The 22,799-nt window shown below is 41.1% G+C and overlaps 1 protein-coding gene across 2 annotated transcripts in view; it reads left to right on the top strand.

Annotated features, from left to right (window-relative positions):
• LOC138750581 (microtubule-actin cross-linking factor 1-like) overlaps nt 1–22,799 on the top strand; it is a 33,565-nt gene that overhangs the window by 1,939 nt on the left and 8,827 nt on the right. The window contains exons 2-7 of one of the 2 annotated variants that reach the window (XM_069912692.1): nt 7,724–7,933; nt 12,120–12,348; nt 12,563–12,879; nt 13,740–13,907; nt 16,533–16,656; nt 18,162–18,257. In XM_069912692.1, coding sequence (XP_069768793.1) covers nt 7,724–7,933; nt 12,120–12,348; nt 12,563–12,879; nt 13,740–13,907; nt 16,533–16,656; nt 18,162–18,257 — 1,144 coding nt within the window. The remainder of the gene's footprint in view (nt 1–7,723; nt 7,934–12,119; nt 12,349–12,562; nt 12,880–13,739; nt 13,908–16,532; nt 16,657–18,161; nt 18,258–22,799) is intronic. The other variant, XM_069912693.1, reaches the window with a different exon arrangement.

Below are 22,799 nucleotides of genomic sequence, written 5' to 3'. Positions count from 1 at the left end.
GCTGAATTTGAATAAAAACATCATTAATGGCTTTCAATGTGGTGGCTGAGTCTTTCTTGGTTGTGTCCAGCACGACAGTGTTTTAAAATGAATTTTTTCCCCCGTATTCAGTATTTTTGTCAATCAATTACATGTGGGATTCCTAAAAGGTTTTAAGGATTTCCATGTGCTGGGAAGATCTTTATTATGAAAAGGTAAATAGGCAAGAGTATCTATACAAAAATTGACTTGGAGTTTTATAATTACCACATTTTCAGGATTATTATGAAGCGGCACAATTCAAGTTTATTAATAGAATGGTTGGATCACAACAATCTTTACGTTGGGCTAAAATCCAAATGGCTCAGCTTCATGAACAAAGAATGCAACAGTTTATTTATAAATGGAATGCTCAACTTTTCCAAAATTATCCTTTACCGGTGTTAAAACATTTCATGGAAATATGGTATCGGACCAACGTTGCTATTGGTGCTGAGGGCAAAATTTCGGCTAAAACCCTTTGTATTAAAATAAGCTTTGTATTAAAATAAATCACGTATTCCTGAATATTTGGGAAAAGAAAGGTATTATCTTGGCCGAAGATTGTTATGAAGCTGGAAATTTTGTTTCATATCAGTGATAGAATGAAAAAATGGATCAGGTCCATGCTTAATAACTTTGTTACTAGATAATTCTGGACACAGTTTGAGATTACCTAGAAGGATGAGATTTGAATGTTTAATTATTGAAGGAGGGGAAATGGGATTGATTACACAAATGTATGCTTTATTACAAAATAAGATGCCTAAGTCGGATATTTATAAAGTGAGAAGTAAAAGGAAGGAGGATCTGTCGGTTTTAATTTCTCAGGATGATTGGATGACATTATGTGAGGACAGTGTGACTAAGCCAGTAAACGTTATATAAAGATTCGTTCATTATAATTTTATTCATCAACTTTACTTAACACCTGAGAAGTTGAAGAGGTATAGATTTATCTCTTTGGATATGTGTTTTCAATGTGGAGAATAGATAGGGTCTTTTTTACATTCAGTATGGTTATGTGATCAGGTGAAACCCTTTCTGAATGGAATTATGGAACTTTTGCAGGGGTTGTTTAAATTTAAGCTTTCATTAGAGCCGTTAGTATTTTTATTGGGACATATGAAGTAAAATGGAGTTTGGAAATGAAATTGGATACATTTCAAATTGCATTTATTCAGTTGGAATAGGCAGTAGCGAGAAAATGTAAAGCTATAACCTGGAAAGATGAAATTGAATTAAGTATTCAGAGATGGCAAATGGACTTGCAATCATGTATTCCATTGGAAAAGATAACTTACAATTTACGCCATCCGTCTACCATTTTTGTTAATGTGCGGGTCCCTCTGTGAAGTGTATGGGTCTAAATATGTCATGGTTGATTGGTGACATCAAACCCGACTATGATGGTTTGTTTCTTTAGTTTGAGGTTGTAGAGGATGGGAGGGAGCTAAGAGAGGGGGTGGGAGGGGGGTATATATGGGGGAAATTTTTGTATGTTAATATGATGTATTTTATTGTGGATTTTGAATTTGATTTTAAATAAAGTATACAAAAAGAAGGTTACTTTGTAGACCACATGCTAATAGTTCCTTTCATTGTTGTTCAATAACATCTGATCCTTTCCTGCTTCTAAACTGTATTTCTGTGAAATCTCCACACAGCGGCTTCTCTGTGCATTTCCGGCACTACCTGATCCAATGCACTAATTGATAAGGTGGTGTCTGCAACCTATCTTAAGCAAGGCTGAGACGACCACAGATCGCTAGTGATTGTTGTTTACTTTCAAGCAAAGTTGGCTCGGCCAAGGGTTCTTCTCAGATCTCTGAATGTGCAGTGTTTTCAAGAGTTTTAGAGGTAGCTTGGAATGAATTACTCGAGCAGCTTCCACACACACACATTTGAAAAGCCAGAATTTTAGCAGGATTATTGCATCCTGCTTTTTGCAAAGGAGCAACAAAGTATCCACATACAGCTTGCCTAGGAGAGCATGTGGCGTTAGCAGGCAGAGTTAGAACAGCTTTGCTCTCAGAGAGGGAGGGAGTGAGAGAGAAGGAGTCAGTGAAATCTGTTCCAGAGGGACAAGCTGCCAAACTTTGGAAGGCTGCCTGGTCAAAGGAGAAGACTGGTGGTCTGAAAGATGACCTGAAAGAAAAAGGATCATCCGGAGAACCCTGAAGGGGGAAAGTTCTGTCAGAAAGACTAATTAAGAAGAAATCAGTTGCAGATGCTCTGGAAATGGAATCTCTCTCTCTGAAAACCAGCAAGAGCCCTTCTGAGTGGTAACCATTTGTCTGTTAAACACCAAAGCTTGGTGAACTTTGTTAATGCTAATGTATGAGCACTGTTGCAAGAATTGCCTGCAACCAGGACTGTGATCCAAAGAACTTTTCTAATCTTCAATACACATTACACTCACCTGCACTTAGTATTTGAGGGCGGATTAAGTGGGTTAGGTAGGTTAAGTAATAAGTTAAAGTTCAATTCTGTTTTCATGTTCAAATAAAATTCTAAACTACTTTTGTTTAAATAACCCTGTGTTGTCGTGCATATCTATTGCTACTGGTTTTTGGGGTCATCTGGACTCCGTAACATTTTATGGGGGCTCATCCTTTAGGATTTGAACATTGCAGTTTCATGATTTATTAGTTGATTGGGATGTTTTTGCAGGCTATTTTTACAAGCTTACAGAAAGCTTGTGTCTGGAAAAACTGCAGCAATGGATGTTGATACATTTTTGTTACAACCATCACCTGCAGAACTGCAGAAGGTGAGAAAATAGGAACTGATGGCTATTTCTGAGGCATTTAAAATTGTTGAAGTTAAACATTGGATGAGAAAAGTACAAATGTAGAGGATTATAATAGTGAAATATTACATGTGAAGGAAAATTTGTTGAGGAAGACTCACAAAAGGACATTCCAGAATAATAGGCATTTTCAGAGAGCTCATGTGGACCAGATTAATAAACCTGTTCATAAGGTTAGGATGGAGCAGGATAGTAGGGCTGAAATAAAGTCTGGAGAAAATGTTCAGTAAAAAGATGAAGGAAAGGTAGGAAAGGACAGAACTTCTGTATTTATATGCCATTTGTGTAAGAAAGCTGGTCGTGTGACTGTCTAGTCTTGAAACAGAAAAGGTAAAAACAGGTTTAACCAGAACCATGTATACAGAAACAGTGGAATTTAAGGAGAGCAGAGGTGCATAACCTGATCAGTAGGTCATGGATGTTTTCAAGCCTTTTGTGTCAGAGGGCTTTGTCTCAGGTTCCAGTTAACATTCTTAGAGATACTGAGGCTGCTCAGTCATTGTTGTTAGAAACCGTTTTAACTGTGGATCAAAGGACAGACACAGAGGAGACAACTTTGATTAAAGGTGTTCGAGATGAGGTAGGGTCAATATTGCTTCACAAGGTTGTGCTAAATTCAGAATTAGTCAAAGGAACTGTTGTAGTAGGAGTTACCCATGCAAGGTGTCTCGTTTTTGCTGGGGAATGATTTGTCAGAGAATAAAGTTGGGTCAGTTTTAAGATTGACAAATTGGCCTAGTAAGGATGTGGTTAGAGAGGATGGTGAGATATATCCTGCATGTGCGGTAACTAGGTCTGTGACTAAGAAAATGATGACAGCTGAAGATGATCCAGTTGGGGGAGTCACGTGATGGAGTAGTGGCCGGTCAGGGAATTCCAGCCCTCTCCGGAAAAGTTTAAAAAAAACACACAAAACACAAAGGTACAAGATTAAAATTTAAAACAAAGTAAAAATAAAGGTGAGAAGAAAATGGCAGCGAAGAGAGAAAAGTCGAAAACAACGGGAAGAAGAGAAGAAGAAAGAACGTCGGAAGAAGAAGGTGAAGGCCTTACCTGTCCGAGGAGGCCCGCCGCGGAGAGAGAAGCCCGCTCCCTCTGGTCAGTGGAAGTCCCGGGCTCGGGACTACAAAAATGGCTCGCAGAGCCGAGTAAAAGTGCGCAACCGCGCAAGAAAAAAAACACACTGACGGGAGGGGGAAACAGCTGCGGAGTCGATCTCCACAGCTGAGAGAGACACCTGCAGCACAGCAGCTGGTGCAGAACAGAGACAATAATGACAACAAGAAAGAAGAAGGTAAAAAGAAAAGAAGGAAACAACAGATGGTCAATCCAGAGGAAGAAGAAGAAGAAGAACAGAAAGAAGTGGAAGAAGAAGAGAAAGGCAAGACAATGGATGTATCTTTTTTCAAAGAATATATGGAATCAGTGAAAGAATGGCAATTACAAGAATTTAATGAGATAAAAAGAAGAATTAAGAATGCAGAAGAAAAAATGAATAAAATAGAAATGGTCATATCAGAGATAGGAAAAAGAGTGGAGAATGTGGAAGAACGAGAAATAATCGTAGAAATGGAAGTAGAGGACAAAAGAGAAATTAGAAGAATCTAATAAAAAAGTTAAAGAGGCACACGAGCTGTAAGCTCAGAAGACAGATATAATGGAAAACTACATTAGAAGAAATAATATAAAGATAGTGGGCCTTAAGGAAGATGAAGAAGGCAAGAATATGAGAGAATTTATAAAAGATTGGATCCCCAGGGTCCTAGGAAGACCAGAATTACAGGAAGAAATTGAAATAGAGAGGGCACATAGAACATTAGCCCCGAAACCACAACCGCAGCAAAAACCAAGATCCATTTTAGTAAAATTTTTAAGATATACAAGAGAAAATATATTGGAGAAAGCAATGAAGAAAATAAGAGAAGACAAAAAGCCACTGGAATACAAAGGTCAAAAAATTTTTTTCTATCCAGACATAAGTTTTGATCTCCTGAAGAAGAGGAAGGAGTTCAATACAGCAAAAACGATCTTATGGAAAAAAGGATATAAATTTATGTTAAAGTACCCAGCGGTACTTAAAATAGTTATTCCAGGGCAACAAAACAGACTATTCTCGGATCCAGAGGAAGCACGAAAATTTGCAGAACAACTACAAAACAAGCAGAGAGATGAAGACATGTAATGAGAGTAAAAATGACCACGAACTATATGTATGTGTGTATATGGGTATATGTATGTATATATTTTATATATATATATATATATATGTAGATGTGTATGTATGTGTGTGTATACATGAATGTATACGTATTTAGAGGAAAATATATAGAGTATAGATAAGAATTAATAAGGGAATGAAAGGGAATAGAGGGAATAAGGAGGGAATTAAAAGAGTGACCTTTGTTACATATGAAAATTGAAATCTTTTCCGGGGGGGGCTGGGTGGGGATGAGTTACGGTCACTGCAAAATCAGTTGACATTTGCGAGTGAATTCGCAAATCCAAATGGAGAGGGGAGATGTGTTTGCCCAACAAGGGATAAAGGGCAACGCAGGAGGGGGAGGGGAGAATGGGGTTAAAGAAGTTTTAAGTAGGAGAATAAGGAAAATGTTTGATGTTTTAGAAATGTTGTCTTATAAAGTGTTCAAAACAAGAAAACAGAAATGGATAAGAAGGAAAGGTGATGATGGAGAAACGGAAAGGGAAGATAAACAAAGTTTGAAATGGCTACGTTGAACTATATGACTTTAAATATTAACGGAATACATAACCAAATCAAAAGGAAGAAACTGCTAAATTTACTGAAAAAAGAAAAAATTGATATAACATTTGTGCAAGAAACACATTTAACTGAATTGGAGCACAAGAAATTAAAGAGAGATTGGGTAGGACATGTAACAGCAGCGTCGTATAATTCAAAAGCAAGAGGAGTAGCTATATTAATCAGTAAAAATGTACCAATTAAAATAGAAGAGGAAATAATAGATCCAGCAGGGAGATATGTAATGATAAAATGTCAGATATATTTGGAGTTTTGGTATCTACTCAATGTATATTCACCTAACGAAGAAGATCAAAAGTTTATGCAAGATATTTTTCTGAAGATAGCAGATACGCAAGGGAACATATTAATAGGAGGGGATTTCAACCTTAATTTGGATTCAAATATGGATAAAACTGGGAAAAAAATTAACAGAAAGAACAAAGTAACCAAATTTATAATTAAATCGATGCAAGAAATGCAACTTTTGGATATATGGAGGAAACAACACCCAAAGGAAAAGGAATATTCATATTATTCGGGTAGACATAAAACATACTCAAGAATAGACCTATTTCTGTTATCAGCTCGTAAGCAAGATAGAGTAAGAAAAACAGAATATAAAGCTAGAATATTATCGGACCATTCACCCTTGATATTGACAACAGAGTTAGAGGACATCCCTCCAAGAATGTATAGATGGAAATTAAACTCCATGCTACTTAAAAGGCAGGATTTTAGAGAATTCATTGAAAGACAAATTAAAATGTACTTTGAAATAAATACGGAATCAGTGAAAGATAAGTTTATACTATGGGATGCAATGAAAGCGTTCATTAGAGGGCAAATAATAAGTTATGTAGCCAAGATGAAGAAGGACTATAATCAGGAAACAGAGCAGTTGGAAAGGGAAATAGTAAATATAGAAAAAGAATTAGCAATGAAGGAAGATACAACTAAAAGAAGAGAATTGGCAGATCAAAAAATAAAATATGAAACACTACAAACATATAAGGTGGAGAAGAACATAATGAAGACAAAACAGAAATATTATGAACTAAGGGAAAAAACGCACAAAATCCTAGCATAGCAGCTTAAGACAGAACAAGCTAAGAAAATTGTATTGGCATCAAGGAAAAAAGACAAACAAATCACATATAATCCAACGGAGATCAATGAAAACTTTAGAGAATTCTATGAACAATTATACCAAACTAAAAACGAAGGGAAAGAAGGCAAAATAGATGAATTTTTAACTAAAATTGAACTACCAAAATCACAAATAGAGGAATAAAATAAATTAACAGAACCATTTGAAATAGTAGAAATACAAGAGATAATAAAAAAAAACTACCAAATAATAAAACACCAGGAGAGGATGAATTCCCAATAGAATTCTATAAAACATTTAAAGATTTATTAATTCCTCCCCTCCTGGAAGTAATCAACCAGATTGACAAAACACAAAGCTTACCAGATTCATGTAAAACAGCAATAATTACAGTAATACCAAAGCAAGGGAAAGATCCACTCGCACCAGCATCATATCGACCAATATCATTACTTAACACAGATTATAAGATAATAGCTAAACTATTAGCAAACAGATTAGCAGATTATGTACCTAAAATGGTAAATCTAGACCAAACTGGATTTATTAAAAAAAGACGCACAACAGACAATATTTGTAAATTTATTAACTTAATTCATGCAGTAGAAGGGAGTAAAGCGCCAACAGTAGCAGTTGCTTTAGACGCAGAGAAGGCCTTTGAAATGAAAGGGGAGGGATTAGACGAAGGGGCCCGAGAAATGAAGGCAGTGTTAGGGAGACATGAGCAGGGAAATGATGAAGCGGAATTCCGTCGATGCCCGTGTGTGTGTATAGGAGGCTGGTCTTTAGTATTTTCCATCCTTTTCGTATTGATCCAAGACTGGGCAAGACCACGTGTTGCCCATGTGCATATTCCGATGAAATGGTGTGGAATGGCCCCTGTTTATAAACAGGCATCTTCCACTCAAGTGGTTTCACATCCTCCTCAATCCCAAGGGTTTGCAAATAGATGAGGGAATATGGAATTGCTGCCAGGAAAGTACAACACGTCTTCAAACTAACAGGATTTTGCAATTTGTAGGAAACAACAGAAGGTCACCTACAAAAACATAAGAAGACAGTAGGTGATCTTCTGAAATGGTTGGCAGTCGAGGGTCACTATGGAGTTCATATCACCGAAGACGAATTCTACGCATTAGGTGATGGTTTCCAGATGGAGGAAGAGGACGATGCGATGGGGTCATTTGCTGAGATGGGCGAAAGACTGAATGACCACCAGCAAGGCCTGAAGGTATGAACACTTCCAGGTGTTTTGGATAAGTGTATATTCGAACAATTGTAAAAATATTTTGGATTGGACTTTTCATCAGAACCTCTGATCAGTACAGATTTGATGAAAGGCGACTGACTAAATTTCATTTAAATAATGACTAACACAATTTCCAAATAATGTTGAATTGAATTTTGACGATCTTCTCCCAATCCTATTCAAAGATCTAGCAGATCCTCTTTCTAACTCAGTCCTACTTTCTGTTCTTTGCTCTGGCCCAGTCACGCAAGTGATGAGAGATGACGGGAATATGATTAACTCACTAATGAAGGGGCAGTGATTGACGATGGTCACAGAGGCCCTTCACTAACAATCTCACCATGGCAGCTTCTTAACAAAAACTCTTCACCTCAGTAATGCTGTATTCTCAGATAATGTGGATCTTGATGTTGTAAAGGGAAGAACCTCCTCCCCTATTTTGATAACTCCAGCACCCACTCATGTGATTAACTCTTTATAACCCATTGAATGGGCCATGCAAGCTATTCACAACCAAAAAGGGTTGAGGAAGCATACACCACCGGAATGAATTCTGGCGTAGCAACGTCACTGTTCGTCCACTCAACCAGGCCAGATCCTTGTGCAGATCTAGGGATTGGTTTGGAAAAGAGAGTGAGTAAGGCTACACCCCCTCACTACCACAATTTTCCTGTTGTTGAGGCAACTGTTGGTGACAGCAGGAGCAGAAAGACTCATCCCATGTTTCTCCAGGGGCTCCCTCAATTCTGATGTGTGGTAGCACCATTGTGCTAAATGGGATAGATTCAGAATAAATTGACAGCTGGAATCACAGTGGCCAAAAGGTACGATGGGGCTTTAACATTTGCAGCAGGAAAGTGTTACTTACCATCGTTAGTTCTCCCATTACAACCAAGACAAGTCATCACCATGGTTTAATAGGGAATGCAGATGCACATGAGGTGCCAGACTGATAATCTTACAACACTGGACAGTGGGCAGGCAATGCAGAAAAAAAAATAACATTCCAAAGACAGAATTAACCGCTGATGAAATTTGAGCTCTGTCGTCCTTCCGGCTGGGTCATGAACAGTAAACAGGAAAAGAGGGACCAACGGTCTCCTCATTCTCAGTGGTGGTAGGCCTCAGCTTCTGAATAACAATGTTGGGGTTAAGACACTTTCTAGCATGTTCCATCAGGTTCTTCCGACACCATCACAGAAATCACTTTCACCCTATTTGATTTACTTAGGAACACCAAGTGCAGCAGACAAATAGGACCAGACTCCATCACATTCGAAGTACTGGAGAAGTTCAGTCTAGATTTTTTTGCACCTCTTGTCACAGTTGATCCACTGACATCCTTCTGACAAAGTGACAAATTCTTCAGGTATCTGGTCCATCTACCAAAAGCAGGACAAAGCCATACTTTATTTAATCAGCTGCCCGATGGAAAGTGTGTCGCACACACTGTGACATAAAGTGGCATTGTTCACCAATAACCTGCATAATGGTACTTCAATTGGGTTTTGTCACATGACTCCAGGTCTCCTTCTCACTGTGGTCCTAACATGGACCAGCCACTTTGAGTACTGTGATAACTAAAACAGATCAGAGGCTACCTGTCAAGCAGTAGGTGGCGAACCTTTGCTCCGCACTTGACTGGATGAGCACAATTCCCAAAGGGCCCAAGGACCTCAACAGCAGAGCAAAGCAGTTGGCTTGATTAGCCCTCCATTCATTCTCTCCACTGAGGTAGTCCTGTATTCTATCAACGGAGTGAACGACATCTACTCGACTCCAAGAATATGTCCAAAGAGGAGCCTTCTGACATGGAGAGGGACGTGCATTAGGTCCGTAGGAACATTACTACCTGCTGATTCCCCTCCACACTCCTCTCCCTTCTAACTGGGAAAGATATTGCCGTTCGTTCAGTTTGGGCCCTGGCAGGGACACCTGCATCTTGAAGCACTAATGTGAAAATGATAATTACCCAGAATGTTTTCACTCAAATGGGGATAGATTTTCACGTTTGTCATTCCTTAATATGCAGTGCTCAAGTCAGATTTTCATCGTTAAAAAAGAGCAAAGATCTTTAAACATTTACCAATTGATGTTATCTTCTTTTCGTAAAGCATTGCTTAACATGTATGCAAATTATTGCCCTGTGTGTGCTTGACAGCCTGGTTTGTTTTGGAATAAGGCGACTTGAATAAAGTCTTGTCAAGTCCAAAGGAAGTTGAACCAAATGGTAAAGATAAATACAATAAAGTCACCGTTATGTCTCTGTGTGGGAGGCTTCTTAAATAGCAGAAGTAAAATCTCTTCTGCTATTTGAATCTTGCATCTTCTTAGAGATGCAAGATTCAAATAGCAGAAGAGATTTTACTTATTGATGCCTTCCACCATGCCAGGAAATGTTCATACTCACATAGACATGCACCCCACATTGGTGCACGACATTTACGACAGTGAGACGGGTGTGTTATCTCGTCAGGATCATGTGAACTCTTTTGTAACTTCCTAGGAATACACCCTTCTCACTGTGGTAACCGTCGTGCACTACTGGGGGGCACCTATACATGAGTATGAGTGTGAACAGTTTCCTGAGATGGTGGAAGGCATCAGTAAGTAAACTCCCTTCTGTTATTTGAATCTTGCATCTTTAAGTTATTTAAGAATCCTCCCAGGTAACACGGAGACAGAACATGTTGGCAGTGGTCGGTCTGAGAGAACAAGAATAAAACTATAAAATGGATTGGAAGTGACTGAAATCTGAAGGGGAAGAAGAGAAAAAGTACACCTGGAAATGAATGGCTGGTGCAACAGCAGTTCACCCAGTGATGGACGGGAGGCTGAAGACATGGTTGAATCGTTTAAAACGTTTCAGCAGATGTACAATTTAGCAGTGAAAAGCTATTTTAAAAATGCAACAGCGAGGAGAAGGTTAGTTCTATACATGTCTGGACAGGGGAGCCAGGCCGTGACTTATTTAATAGCTGAGAGCTTACGGGGTGGAGAAAAATGATCCAGAGCAGATATTTGCAAAGGTTGTTTCTCACCTTGAACTCAGCTCTAATCCTAGACTTGAATGCAATGAATTTCAAGGTTTTGTGTAAGAGACTGATGAGACTGTTACTAACTTCCTTACTACACCAAAAATTAATGCTGCAAAATGCAGATGGAAGGATATAGAGGAAAGATTAGCTGATCCACTAATATGCCCATCCTGAAGTGCAAAAGTCTCTTCTAGGGAAGGATAGCTTGAAATTGGCCAAAGACTCTGACACAGCCAGAGTCTTCAAAGCCACGAGGACGCAAATGAAATCCCTATCAATGCAGACCCACCCACAGCAAAGAGAAGGAAGGGTTGATGCTATAAAAAATACAATCAGAAAAGTGCCACCCCCAGGACCTGTAGGAAGGGCAGCGGACAACACCCCTCCGTGACCAAAATGATTGCCCCGCATACGGTTCTGAATGTGGAGCCTACGGCATAGCAAACCACTGGGCGAAGATGTGCAAGTCTGGCGTGAAGGAAACAGTGATACCAGTGAAGAAAAAAGACAAGAAGATCCACCATCTCTTAAAAATGTTGACACACTCATATACATAGACATCCACCCCACAGTTACTTCAGTGAGAAGGGTGCATTCTTACACAGTTACAAACTAGTTCACATTCTCCTGACTAGATCACAGTCACCTCTCGTTAGATTTCACGTGTTCTCTTTTACATCATGAAAGAATATTAAATCCCTGAATTGAAAGTTAAGGATGAGATCATTCAAATGACAAAAGTTTAATGTGCTTAAGTTTAAATAAAAGTAAGTCTGTTTGACAGGGAAGGGACTGTGTACAAATACTGAAGGAGAGGATTTATTTTCTTGTCAGTCAAATTAAATATGGAATATATTCTACTCCATCTCAGCAGGATTCATCCTTTGACACAAGCAAAGAATTGTAGATCAAGGTAGTTGATTAAACCTCCGAAAGCATAAAACCATTTAGATTTCTGGACTTGAAGTATGTTTCCTGTGTGTATTTAAGGGTGTTTTGGTACCCTGATTTTTAATAAATTGGGAAACTTGAATATTTTATTTCAATTGCAAATGCAATAAATAGAAACCTTACCTCCCCCAAGACAACTTGGAGCAATAAAAATGAACCTAGGATTGTTTCTTTTCTAGGAACATCGCCAAAAGTTGTCCCAGAAAGAGCAAGAGTTGGTTTTGGCCATAGAGGCAGCTCAGACTTTCCTGGAACAAAATGTCCAGGACCCTTTGCGAGACGAGGAAGTTGCACTGCAGCAGAACTTGAATGTCTTGATGGAGGAGTACGAATCCGCTTTATCAAGTGCAGATTCTCAATTAAACGTGATTGAGGATCTGCATCTAGAACTGCAGAAGTTCCGAAAAGGTGAGGGAAAGTATTCATTTATTTTCCAGATTACTATAAAATACTATTTACTGAGAGTTAAAAAGAATTCTAAGTAAGACAACTGAAAGCTACATGTGGTTTGGAATAACCCCAACTTGTAATTATTACAGGATCCTGTCAATGTGTCAAAGTCTATATAATCTGGTATTATTTGATCATTTTGATTATTTCACCATTATATTCCTTTAAACAGATAATGATGAATTTGAAACATTAATGATTCATTCAGAAAAGGAACTACAAAAAATAAAAGCTGAGGAATTTGACTCCACGTCATTGACATTCAAACTTAAGAAGCAGAAATTCCTCTTCAATGATCTTCAGTTTCTCAAAGGGGATCTAAGATACCTCAGACGATCTTGGAAAAGTCTCTTCGATGCTGCCTTTCTCTTTGAAATCAGGAATGCAATTGAAAGCTACAAGATCCCAATTGATCCTGATGCCATAAGCCAACGTGTGGAGGAGACGGTTGAAAGCGCCGATGCTCGCTTCAACGCACTTCGATCAGAAGTATGACATATCTCCTTTTTTTTGACTAATAGCATTTAAACTCCAATTTTACTTTAGATCAGTAACATGAGAGCATTTTGATAGACTGAGCAACTTGTGTAAGTTTTAGTCTTATAAGAGTGGCTCTGGAAAAGGTTTGCGGCTGTGATTAATAATACCCATGAAGAACAGGAACAATGATCAAATCTTTCCAGTATTGTGGAGCTCTCTTGGTGGCCAAACTCACTCGAGTTGGACAGAGACCACTGCAGAAAATAAGTCATGAACTCATTTCCTTTTAATAAAATCAAATGTCGAACAGATCATAATTGGTGAAGATTTTCCAGACTGGCCTCCCACGTGCATTTGTCACTGAACACGGTGTAATGTGTCCAATCCACAAAGGTCACCTCGCTGGCTCAGTATGTCCTAAACCCAAGGGTTAGGCTTGAATGGCATAACAGAAATGCAGAGTGTTCGGCTGGAACAAGCCCAGCCCCAAAAGAATTTCTGTCTAATCTTCACTGACACACTAAATTTGTGAAGGTTTTCAATGCTTCTGATATATTCCTGACCATCAGTTTATTTTGAAAGCAAACTCAAAATATTAATTAAAAGATTTATTGACATAACAAGAAAATGGAACAGTACGGCAGGGTAACAGGCATTTCACCTTTGGTGAGGAGTGAACATTGCCTTTTTGTCTGTGACCCTCAAAAAACTTGATGCAGGGAACAAAAAAATGATAGTTGGCATAAGTAATGGACCAGTAATGTATCGCTTGACCCATTTTGGATCGATTGGACACTCGATATTTGATCGCATCACAAAATCGTACATTTTAAAAATCCACATACTCATTCATTTCTTTCACTCTATAGTGCATTGGACTTGGAATCCGTCTTAGCACCAAGGTATTTGAACAATGGCAAGAGAAGGCAGATGAGCTGCGTTTGTGGCTAGAGAGAGTAGAAAGAGAAAGACGAATGGTTCAGCTGGAGGCCATCCCTAATCCAGAAATCTTGCAGCAAGAACTTGAAAATATCATGGTAAATTAAAGTTGTTATTTCATAAATCACTGTGTAATGTTGCTTATTCTAATTTACGAGTAGAATGATGAATGCTTTGAAATAATGATAATGTGCACATCCAATAACAGTGGTTAAGGCCACATGGGAGGTTGTAAGTTTGGCACCTGAAATAGGAAGTTGAGCTCCATTCATTCCAACTTGATCAGGTTTTAATGGGAGCCTGATGAAGATCCAACAGCCAATTTGTTTCCAGATGGTGGGGGCGAGATTGGAAACTGTAACAAAGAAGCCAAACAGTTCTGCTCTCATTGTGTGTCTATTTTCAGTATGGGTTTCCTCAGACCTTATCCATGTTTAATGGGGGCCTAAGAAAATGGTGGCAGAATTTTGGACGACCTCCAAGATTATAACAGCAGAGCAAAAAATCTCAGCAAATCATTAATGGGATCATCAGGTGCAGAGACGATAACTCCATAGATGGGGGTTTCAGGAACAGGTGAAGGGGGGTGGGAGGAAAGTGGTGATTTGGAGCACATTTGGAGGTAAGATTTGTTTGCAAAGTGGCAGAGATTGATTTATTCCAAAGAAGTATTCGAACCATAGAACCTTACAATATTACAGAACAGAAACAGGCCCCTTTGGCCCTTCTTGTCTGTTCCGAACCCTTTTTCTGCCGAGGCCCTCTGACGCACCTAGTCCATAGCCCTCCATACCTCTCCCATCCATGTACCAGTCCAAATTCTTTTCAAATTAAAAATTGAGCCCACAGTCACCACTTCAACGGACAGCTTGTTCCACTCTCCCACCTCTTCACTCTGTGTGAAGACGTTCTCCCTCATGTTCCCCCTAAATTTATCCCCTTCACCCTTATCCCATGTCCTCTGGTTTGTATTTCACTTGCTCTCAGTGGAACAAGCCTACCTATATTTACTCTGTCCTCCACATCATTTTAAATCTCTCTCTCAATTCTTCCCTCATTCTACACTCCAGGGAATAAAATCATAACCTGTTTAACCTTTTCCTACAACTCTGCTCCTGACGTCCAGGCCACATCCAAGTCAATCTCTGCACAATTGCCATCCTTCCTGCAGTTAGGTGATCCAAACTGCACACAATAATCCAAATTGTGTCTCACCAATGAAAATTATACTTTATCCTTTGATTGATCAAGGTCAATGTGCCAAAAGTTCTCTTTGCAACCCTATCCACATGTGACACCATTTTCAGAGAATGAGGTGTCTGTATTCCCAGATCCGTCTGTTCTATCATACTCCTCACTGCCCGACTGGTTACCATGTATGTCCTTTCTTGGCTTGTCCTTCCAAAATGCAACACCTCACACTCATCTGCATTAAATTCCATTTGTCAGCCCATGTTTCCAGCTGGTCCTGATCCCTCTTCAAGCTTTGAAAACCTTCTTTAGTGTCCACAACACCTGCAAGCTTACTCATCCAATTTACCCCATTATCATCCACATAGCCTTCCTGGTTTCTTTCTTGAGGTTTTTTCTTGCATTTTCTATACTCTTCAAGCACCTCATTTGCTCTGTGATGTCTATACCTGCTGCACACCTCTCTTCTTCCAAACCAGATTCCTAAGCCTGCTAATCTTGACAGGAACATGCAAAGTCTGTACTCTCCAAATTTCACCTTTGTAGGTCTTCCACTCACCCCGCACATACTTTTCCAGGTCAACACCTTCTCATTCCTTTCTAATTTCCTCAAATTGGCCTTTCTCCAATTTAAAATCTCAACCCGAGTCCCAGACCTATCCTTTTCTATCATTAACAAAACTAATGGCATCATGTTGACTGGAGTTGATGTTTGAGGAATTGGAATTTGCATCAGAAAGACAAATCAGAAAGTTTTGCTTTATTGAGGTGGAGGGCATTTCTGGTCTTGCAGTCAGAGAAAAATCGGACCATTTATTGCAATAATGGCCTGGGATTGATGGTCATGGAGAAAAGCTGTGGGCCATTAAGTGCTCGAGAGAATAGGAGTTGCAAACGGGTCAGATTGCTGAGGGAGAACACATATTTACCTTTGAAGGATGATGGATTGGGGAGAGGGGTCATCTGGAGTAAAAGTAGACAGGGAGAAAAACGCTAATGCAGAATAACCCTCTGCAGCCAAATCTATGTCCATTAGTGGTGAAAAGCCAAATGAGTTCTTCAGCATTATTTTATCAATGCTGATGTAAATCTAAGCATCAGAACATTTTTAAATATTTTCTTGTGACCTTGATGGTTTGCAAGGGGACTTCAGGGCCGGTCAAGAGATGTAGACAAGATAAAGATGATGAGCTCAACAGCATCAGAAAATGCTCAAACATCAGGCGTATTAAATACCTCGAAGCATTAATGAGTAATGAGTAATGATCAATAGAAAGTTTGATCTGGTTGTTTGAGAAAATTCCAATATCCTGTGGTTATTGGGTCCTTGAAAATGTTCGCCTCCTCACCCCAAAGCAGGCCAGAGAGTTGTTGGTATTTATGATAATTTATAGAATCGCCTTCACAGGCTGTTTATCTCCTTGACCCAAAGACAATATCGAAATTAACCAAGGCATCGGCAAATCTAAGATATACAGAAATAAATATTAATTTTATTGTGAATGAGTCATTGTGTCATTTTGAAATCACAGGTTCTTCAGGGAGAAATTTCTGAACATGAAGATGGTGTCGAAAAGTTACAGGAGGCAGCAAAGTGCCTGCTGAATTTGAGCAATGACGTTGTTCCAAATATAGTCCAGCTTCGAAAGACCACAGGTACCATTTCAACATTTGATGTTTAGATCATAAGGTGGTTCTCTAATTCCAACAAATACAAGTGATGCTTCCAGCTGGTAAATTAGACATTTTCAAATTGTGCAAATTACCAGTGGGGACCCACCAACCTCTTTGAACCATTCTAAAATATTTCTTGCAATTGATTGGATTTCAAATGTTGAATCATCTTTACCTAGCACGTCATAAATAGGCTATCATTTCATAAACAGCTCTGAAAATGACCATTTACTAAAGAACTGTGCACACTTCAATGTTTGAATAAAATGCAGTATTTAAGAAAGTTCAATCGAACTTTCTCCACTGAATTGTGGTCAGTGATTCAGACTCGTAGGCCAGAATCGCAATAGTATTGCAAAATGTGTGTTTATTGAATGAAATTTCTGCTCGAGTGGTGCATCTTAGAAGTGTTGGGTCTTATAAAATTGTTGCATTAAAGGTACTGAATTGAGAACCATATTTGGAGCGTTGGAAATGAAAATGGCGGCAAATGGGAATTCTTGCAGTGAATTCGTTGAAAGTGATGCTCTGCGATTATTTAATAAAGCAGCCAGGCTCCAGTCATGCATACTTGTCCGTGGCTCATCAATTAAAGAGAAGATTGAATGATTGGAAACCAGACAACTTCCAATCATAGAAACAAGACTGGAAATAGGAAACATATGTTAAAATATGCCAGCAAGGCGGTGAAGTCACGAGCTCCATCGAAATGTTAATGTTGCTTTTCTTTTTTCCAGATGCTCTATCAGCTCATTTATTTTTATACATTTTTGTTTCCTTTCCTAAACCTCAGAAATTCTATATTTTCCGTTTGTCTTGTTGATCAGTTATTAATAGAAATAGAGGGTATGTAGAAATGGTAGAAGGTTAAGCAGCGGCCATTTACCAAGTGTGAACATCTGGCAAACATGCAGCCAAGGAAGTGTTTAGGGCTGTGATGTCTCAAAGACCCCCCAATGAGAGGGGATTTCTCATGCTGTGCTGGGAGGGCACTGAAGATCCATGCATCTGAGCACCTGAAGGGCGGGATACAGTTCTGGTGAGAACGGTTGCAGCTGCTCTCAGAGTCTTCTCTATTCAGCAGGGTATTCTTTGTTGTTCCTGCTCCTCCCCGGCCCCAGCTCCCCCCCACTTCACCTGCTCCTCTCGATGAGTAAAAGGCCTTGAAGTCAACATGTTTTCAACAGAGTTGCACAACTGTCCCTCTCTTTCTCTCTCCATTTTCTTTTGCAAATGTCCCTTCCTTTTCACTGTTCTTCATTTCACTTGTCTGCTATTTCACGTTGATTCCCTCCAAACTTTTTTCATTCCTTGCTCACCTTTTCTCTCGTCATCTTCTGTTCTGCATTGCTTTAAATATTACTAAACCCACAGTTCTCTCTCCAAACCAAAAAAATGTGTTTGTTGGGAAGAAAACACCGGAAACATGGTAAATCTTTGAAGACATTTTTAAATGTATGTGTAACAGAACCTTGTGTTCATTTTAGCTACCATCGAACAGAGATTCCAGCGTTTGCGTCAGGAAACATCAGAGCAGAAGAGGACGTTGGAACGGACAAATGTCCAAGTGGAAGATCTTGAAGGTTTACTTTTACCTGGCACTTCTCACCACTGCGATTTTGGAAATGTTTTATTTCTGGATTGATGAAGCAGGATCGTTGACCTAGTTGAGAAACATTGCTATTTTGCACACATAACTGGTCCCTAATAGCAATGCAGGATTGACCAGATGATGTTGATTGCAAGATAAATCTTGGCTGAGACAATTACAGTCCAGATACAGGACATCTCGGCCCCTCGAGTCCACACCGATTTAAGTGGGCTACTCTAGCCCCACTTACCCACTCCCTGTCCATAACCCTCCAATACCCTCACATCCAGGCAGCTATCCAACTTGTTCTGAAATGACACAGGAAGTTACATCCCAGACCCTGGCACCAATCTGTTTCCTTAATCGTATCCACAGAATCCACAATTTGTCATCCTGACCATCGAATCCCCTATAACTATTACCCTCCTCTTCCTTTCCCTACCCTTTTGGGCAACAGAGGTTGACCTTGTGCCAGAGATACAGCCACTGATTCCTTCCCCAGCCTGAATGCTCCTCAAGGAGGTGTACCATTTGTTGAGTGCTTCAGTCACAGGTGCCCCCTCCTGTATCTGTCTCTTCCCTTTCCCCTCTCCTAACTGGAACCCACTGATCCTCCTCCTGTGGCCCTGTTGAGACCACCTGGCTATAGCTCCTATCTATGATGGCCTCACTCTCACTGACCAGGTCGAGGTCATTGAGCTGCAGCTCCAATTCCCTAACACGGTCCCTGAGATGCTGCAGCTCAGTACACCTAGTGCAATCGTGGATGTCCAGGAGGTCGAAGACTCCAGGACCTTTCACATCTGACACTGAAAAGAGCAAACTGCTCTCACACTCAACCCTTCTCTCTTCCCCCTCACCTTAGAAAGAGAAAATAACAAAAAAAATATAGTCTTACCTTAATCTAGATACACTCGACCTCAGCCTCTACTCGCTGAACCCTCTCGAGCCAAAGCCTCGAAACCCCACTCTTTCACCAGGCCACTACTCACTGGGCCACTCCTCGCTGGCCTCTCCTTTGCGTTTCCCTCCTTTTATCGGCCTTGACCAATTAAACCTGTCACTCTCAACTCGCTCCACCTCCGAACACTGCCCAAACTCTGGTCTCCGCCTCCTCCGACTCACTGCTCGAACCGACTAGGCCCGAGGCCGGGTAAAGAACAGAATTTATTGTACGATAGAATCTTGTATGTTCTTTAAAAACCATATAGGATGTGGTTTAAGGTCTCATCCAAAGCAATTGCATCCACTCATGCAATTTGATTTCACTACTTCCCCAATGTGCCATTTAGAAATGCACAGAATGACGTGGATGTTGCTTCTCTTCACCATCTGAAACAAGTAAATGGGTTCTTACTATTAAAGCTTCTGCCTCGCATGTTCGAAGTTTGAAAAAGATCAAAGCTGGTGCATAGTTTCATGCATCCACAAGTGTATAAAAAATGGGTTGTGGCAAATCATCGGCAATTATCCATGCCTGCTGCATCCAGGCATATTTGAAGATTGGAGCACGACTGCAACGCCATGTCAACTGTGGCGGATTAACTACCACTCCAGGCTGAGCTTTAGTAAAGCCCCCCTAACCTTGCCTCCCTGCCCCACTCTTTGCTGAATCGAATAAAGTGACATTAAGTTACTTTAAATAACATATTAGGGGTCTCCAAAGTGGTCGATATCGACCCTTGGTGAAGGGGTGGGGGGGTGGGTTGGAGAGGCAGCAGCGTGACCCAGATGTGTGGGGGGGGGGTGAGACAGCAGCACCACTCACGTGGGCAAGGAGGGAGATAGACGGCAGCGCGACTCGGGTGGATTGGAGAATGGTAAATAGAGTCCCCTTGTTTAAAAAAGGTAATAGGGAGAATCTTGGGAATTAGGGTTAGTCTTACATTATTGGTGAGTAAACTAATGGAAGGGATTCTTAAGGATGGGATCTATGAAGATCTGGAGAAATACACTCTACTCAAGGATAGTCAGCATGTCTTTGTGAAGGCAAGCTTGGGCCTCACAAATCTAACTCAGTCTTTGGAGGAGGTTACAAAAGAAATTAATGAGGGTACGGTGATAGATGAGGTCTACGAGGATTTTAGCAAGGCGTCTGAGAAGGTCGGTCACAGGAGACTCCTTCGGAAAGTCCTGAGTCATGGGATGAGCGAAAAATTACCTGCATGAAATAAAAGCTGTCATGTCGGAAGAAAGCAGAGTGTCGTAGTGGAATGAAAGTATTCTGCCTGGAGGTTGGTGCCGCAGGGATCTGTTCTGCGACCCGTGCTCTTTGTGATTTTCATGTCACCTGGATGAAGAGGCGGATGGATAGGTCAGTAAGTTTGCGGATGTCACGGAGGTTGGTTTGGAGGAGTTGTGGATGGAGATGAAGGCTGTTAAAGGTTACAAAATGATGAAGGTGGGATGCAGAGTTAGGCAGAAAAGTGGTGGATGGATTTCAATCCAGATAACTGAGAGTTGATGCATTTTGGAAGGACAAACCAGAAGGCTGAGTCCAGAGTTAATGGTCAGTTACTTAAGAGTGTGGATGAACAGAGGAACCTTGGGTTGCAAATCTACACATTTCTCAAGGTTGCCGCACAGTTTGATAGGAGAGTGAAGAAGGATTATGGTGTGCTGAGATTCCTTCATAGGTGGTTTGAATTCAGGAGTAGAGTTGTCATGTTGCAAATCTATAAATCTTTGGTATGACTCACTTAGAATATTATGTTCAGTTCTGGTCACCTCATTATAGGAAGGAGAGGGGACAGAGGAGATTTACCAGGATGCTGCCTGGATTGGGAAACAATTCTCATGAGGCAAGGTTCACAGAGCTGGAGTGTAGAAGGATTAGAGGAGACTTGATAGAGGTCTACAAGATCTTCGACATCCTCCCGTGAATTCAGGGACCAGAACACTACATAATATTCCAAATGCGGCGAACCAAAATTTTATACAGCTGTAACTTGACTCACCAACTTTTACACTCAGTTCCCCAAATCATGAAGTCCAGCAGGCTGGATGTTTTTTTACCATCCTCTCCACCATGTTGTCTCTTTCAGGGTGCAGAGAGCGTTCAGCTCAAAATCCTTCTCTCCATCAATGCTAGAAAGGATATATTGTAGACTTTCCCTTGCATTTGACCTCCCCCCCTCCCAAATCCAGCACCTCACTCAGGGGAGGGAGAGGGGAAGAGGAGGGAGAGGGGAAGGAGAGGGAGAGGAAAAGAGAGGGAGGGAGTGTTGTCGAGGAAGGGGGAGGGATATAGTGAGAGGGTGAAGGGAAGAGGAAAAAGAGAGAGAGTGGGGAAGGAGAGGGAGGGAGAGTTGTCAAGGAAGGCGGTGGGATAGAGGGAGAGAGGGTGAGTGGAAGAGGAGGAGAGGGAAAGGGGAAGGAGAGAGGAAGAAATGTCGAGGAAGGGGGGAAGGATACAGGGAGAGTTTGAGGAGAAGGAGAGGAAGTGGAGAAGGAGAGGGAGAGAAAAGGATAGGGAGGAAGAGTTGTAAAGGAAGGGGGAGGAATATAGGGAGAGGGTGAGGGGCATAAGAGAGGGGAAGGAGAGAGAGAAGAATGGAGTGGGAGGTAGACTTGTCGAAGAAGGGGGTGGGTTAGAGGGGAAGAGGAGAGGGAGAGGCAGGGAGAGTTGTCAAAGAAGGGAAGGGATAGGGGAAGTGGAAGAGGAGAAGTCGATGGATAGGGGAAAGAGAGGAAGAGGAAAGAAGAGGGAGGGAGAGTTGTCGAGGAAGGGTAAGGAATATAGGGAGAGGGTGAGGGGAAGGACAAGGAGAAGGGAAAGAGGATGAGGGATAGTTGTCAAGGAAGGCAGAGGGTTATAGGGAGATTGTGAGGGGAAGGGAAGGAGAGGGAGGGAGGGAGAGTTATCGAGGAAGGGGAGGGATATAGGGAGAGAGTGGGGGAGGAGAAGAAGATGGAAAGTGGAAGGAATGGGAGAGGGAGGGAGAGTTGTCGAGGAAGGGGAGGGATAGTGGGAGGGTGAGAAGAAAGAGAGGGAGAGAGGAAGGAGATGGAGAGGGAGGGAAACTTGTCGAGGAATGGGGAAGGATATAGGGAAGAGTGTGAGGGTAAGAGGAGAAGGAGAGCGATAAGAGATGGAGAGGGAGAGGAAAGGAGAGAGGGAGAGTTGGTGAGGAAGGGGGAGCGATATAGGCTGAGGGTGAGGGGAAGAGGAGGAGAGGGAAAGGAGAGGGAGAGGAAAGGAGAGTGAGGGAGAGTTTTCGAGGAAGGGGGAGTAATGGGGTGAGGGTGAGGAGGGGAAGGAGAGGGAGGGGAAGGAGGGGGAAAGGGAGAGGGAGGGAGAGTTGTTGAGGAAGGGATAGGGATTTTGGGAGAGGGTGAGGGGAAGAGGAGGAGAGGGAGAGGAAAGGAGAGGAGAGTTTTTGAGGAATGGGAGGGATATAGGGAGAGAGTGAGGGCAGGAGGAGAGGGAGAGGGGAAGGAGAGGGAGAGGGGAAAGAGGAGGAAAGGGAGGGAAATTTTTTGAGGGGAGGGATTTTGGGAGAGGGTGAGGGGGAGAGGGAGAGGAAAGTAGAGG

The sequence above is a fragment of the Narcine bancroftii genome, unplaced genomic scaffold (genome assembly GCF_036971445.1).
Source record: "Narcine bancroftii isolate sNarBan1 unplaced genomic scaffold, sNarBan1.hap1 Scaffold_168, whole genome shotgun sequence".
In the NCBI taxonomy this organism is placed as follows: Eukaryota; Metazoa; Chordata; class Chondrichthyes; order Torpediniformes; family Narcinidae; genus Narcine; species Narcine bancroftii.
The sequence above is the reverse complement of the archived record's forward strand: the minus strand, read 5'-3'. Positions and strand labels throughout refer to the sequence as shown.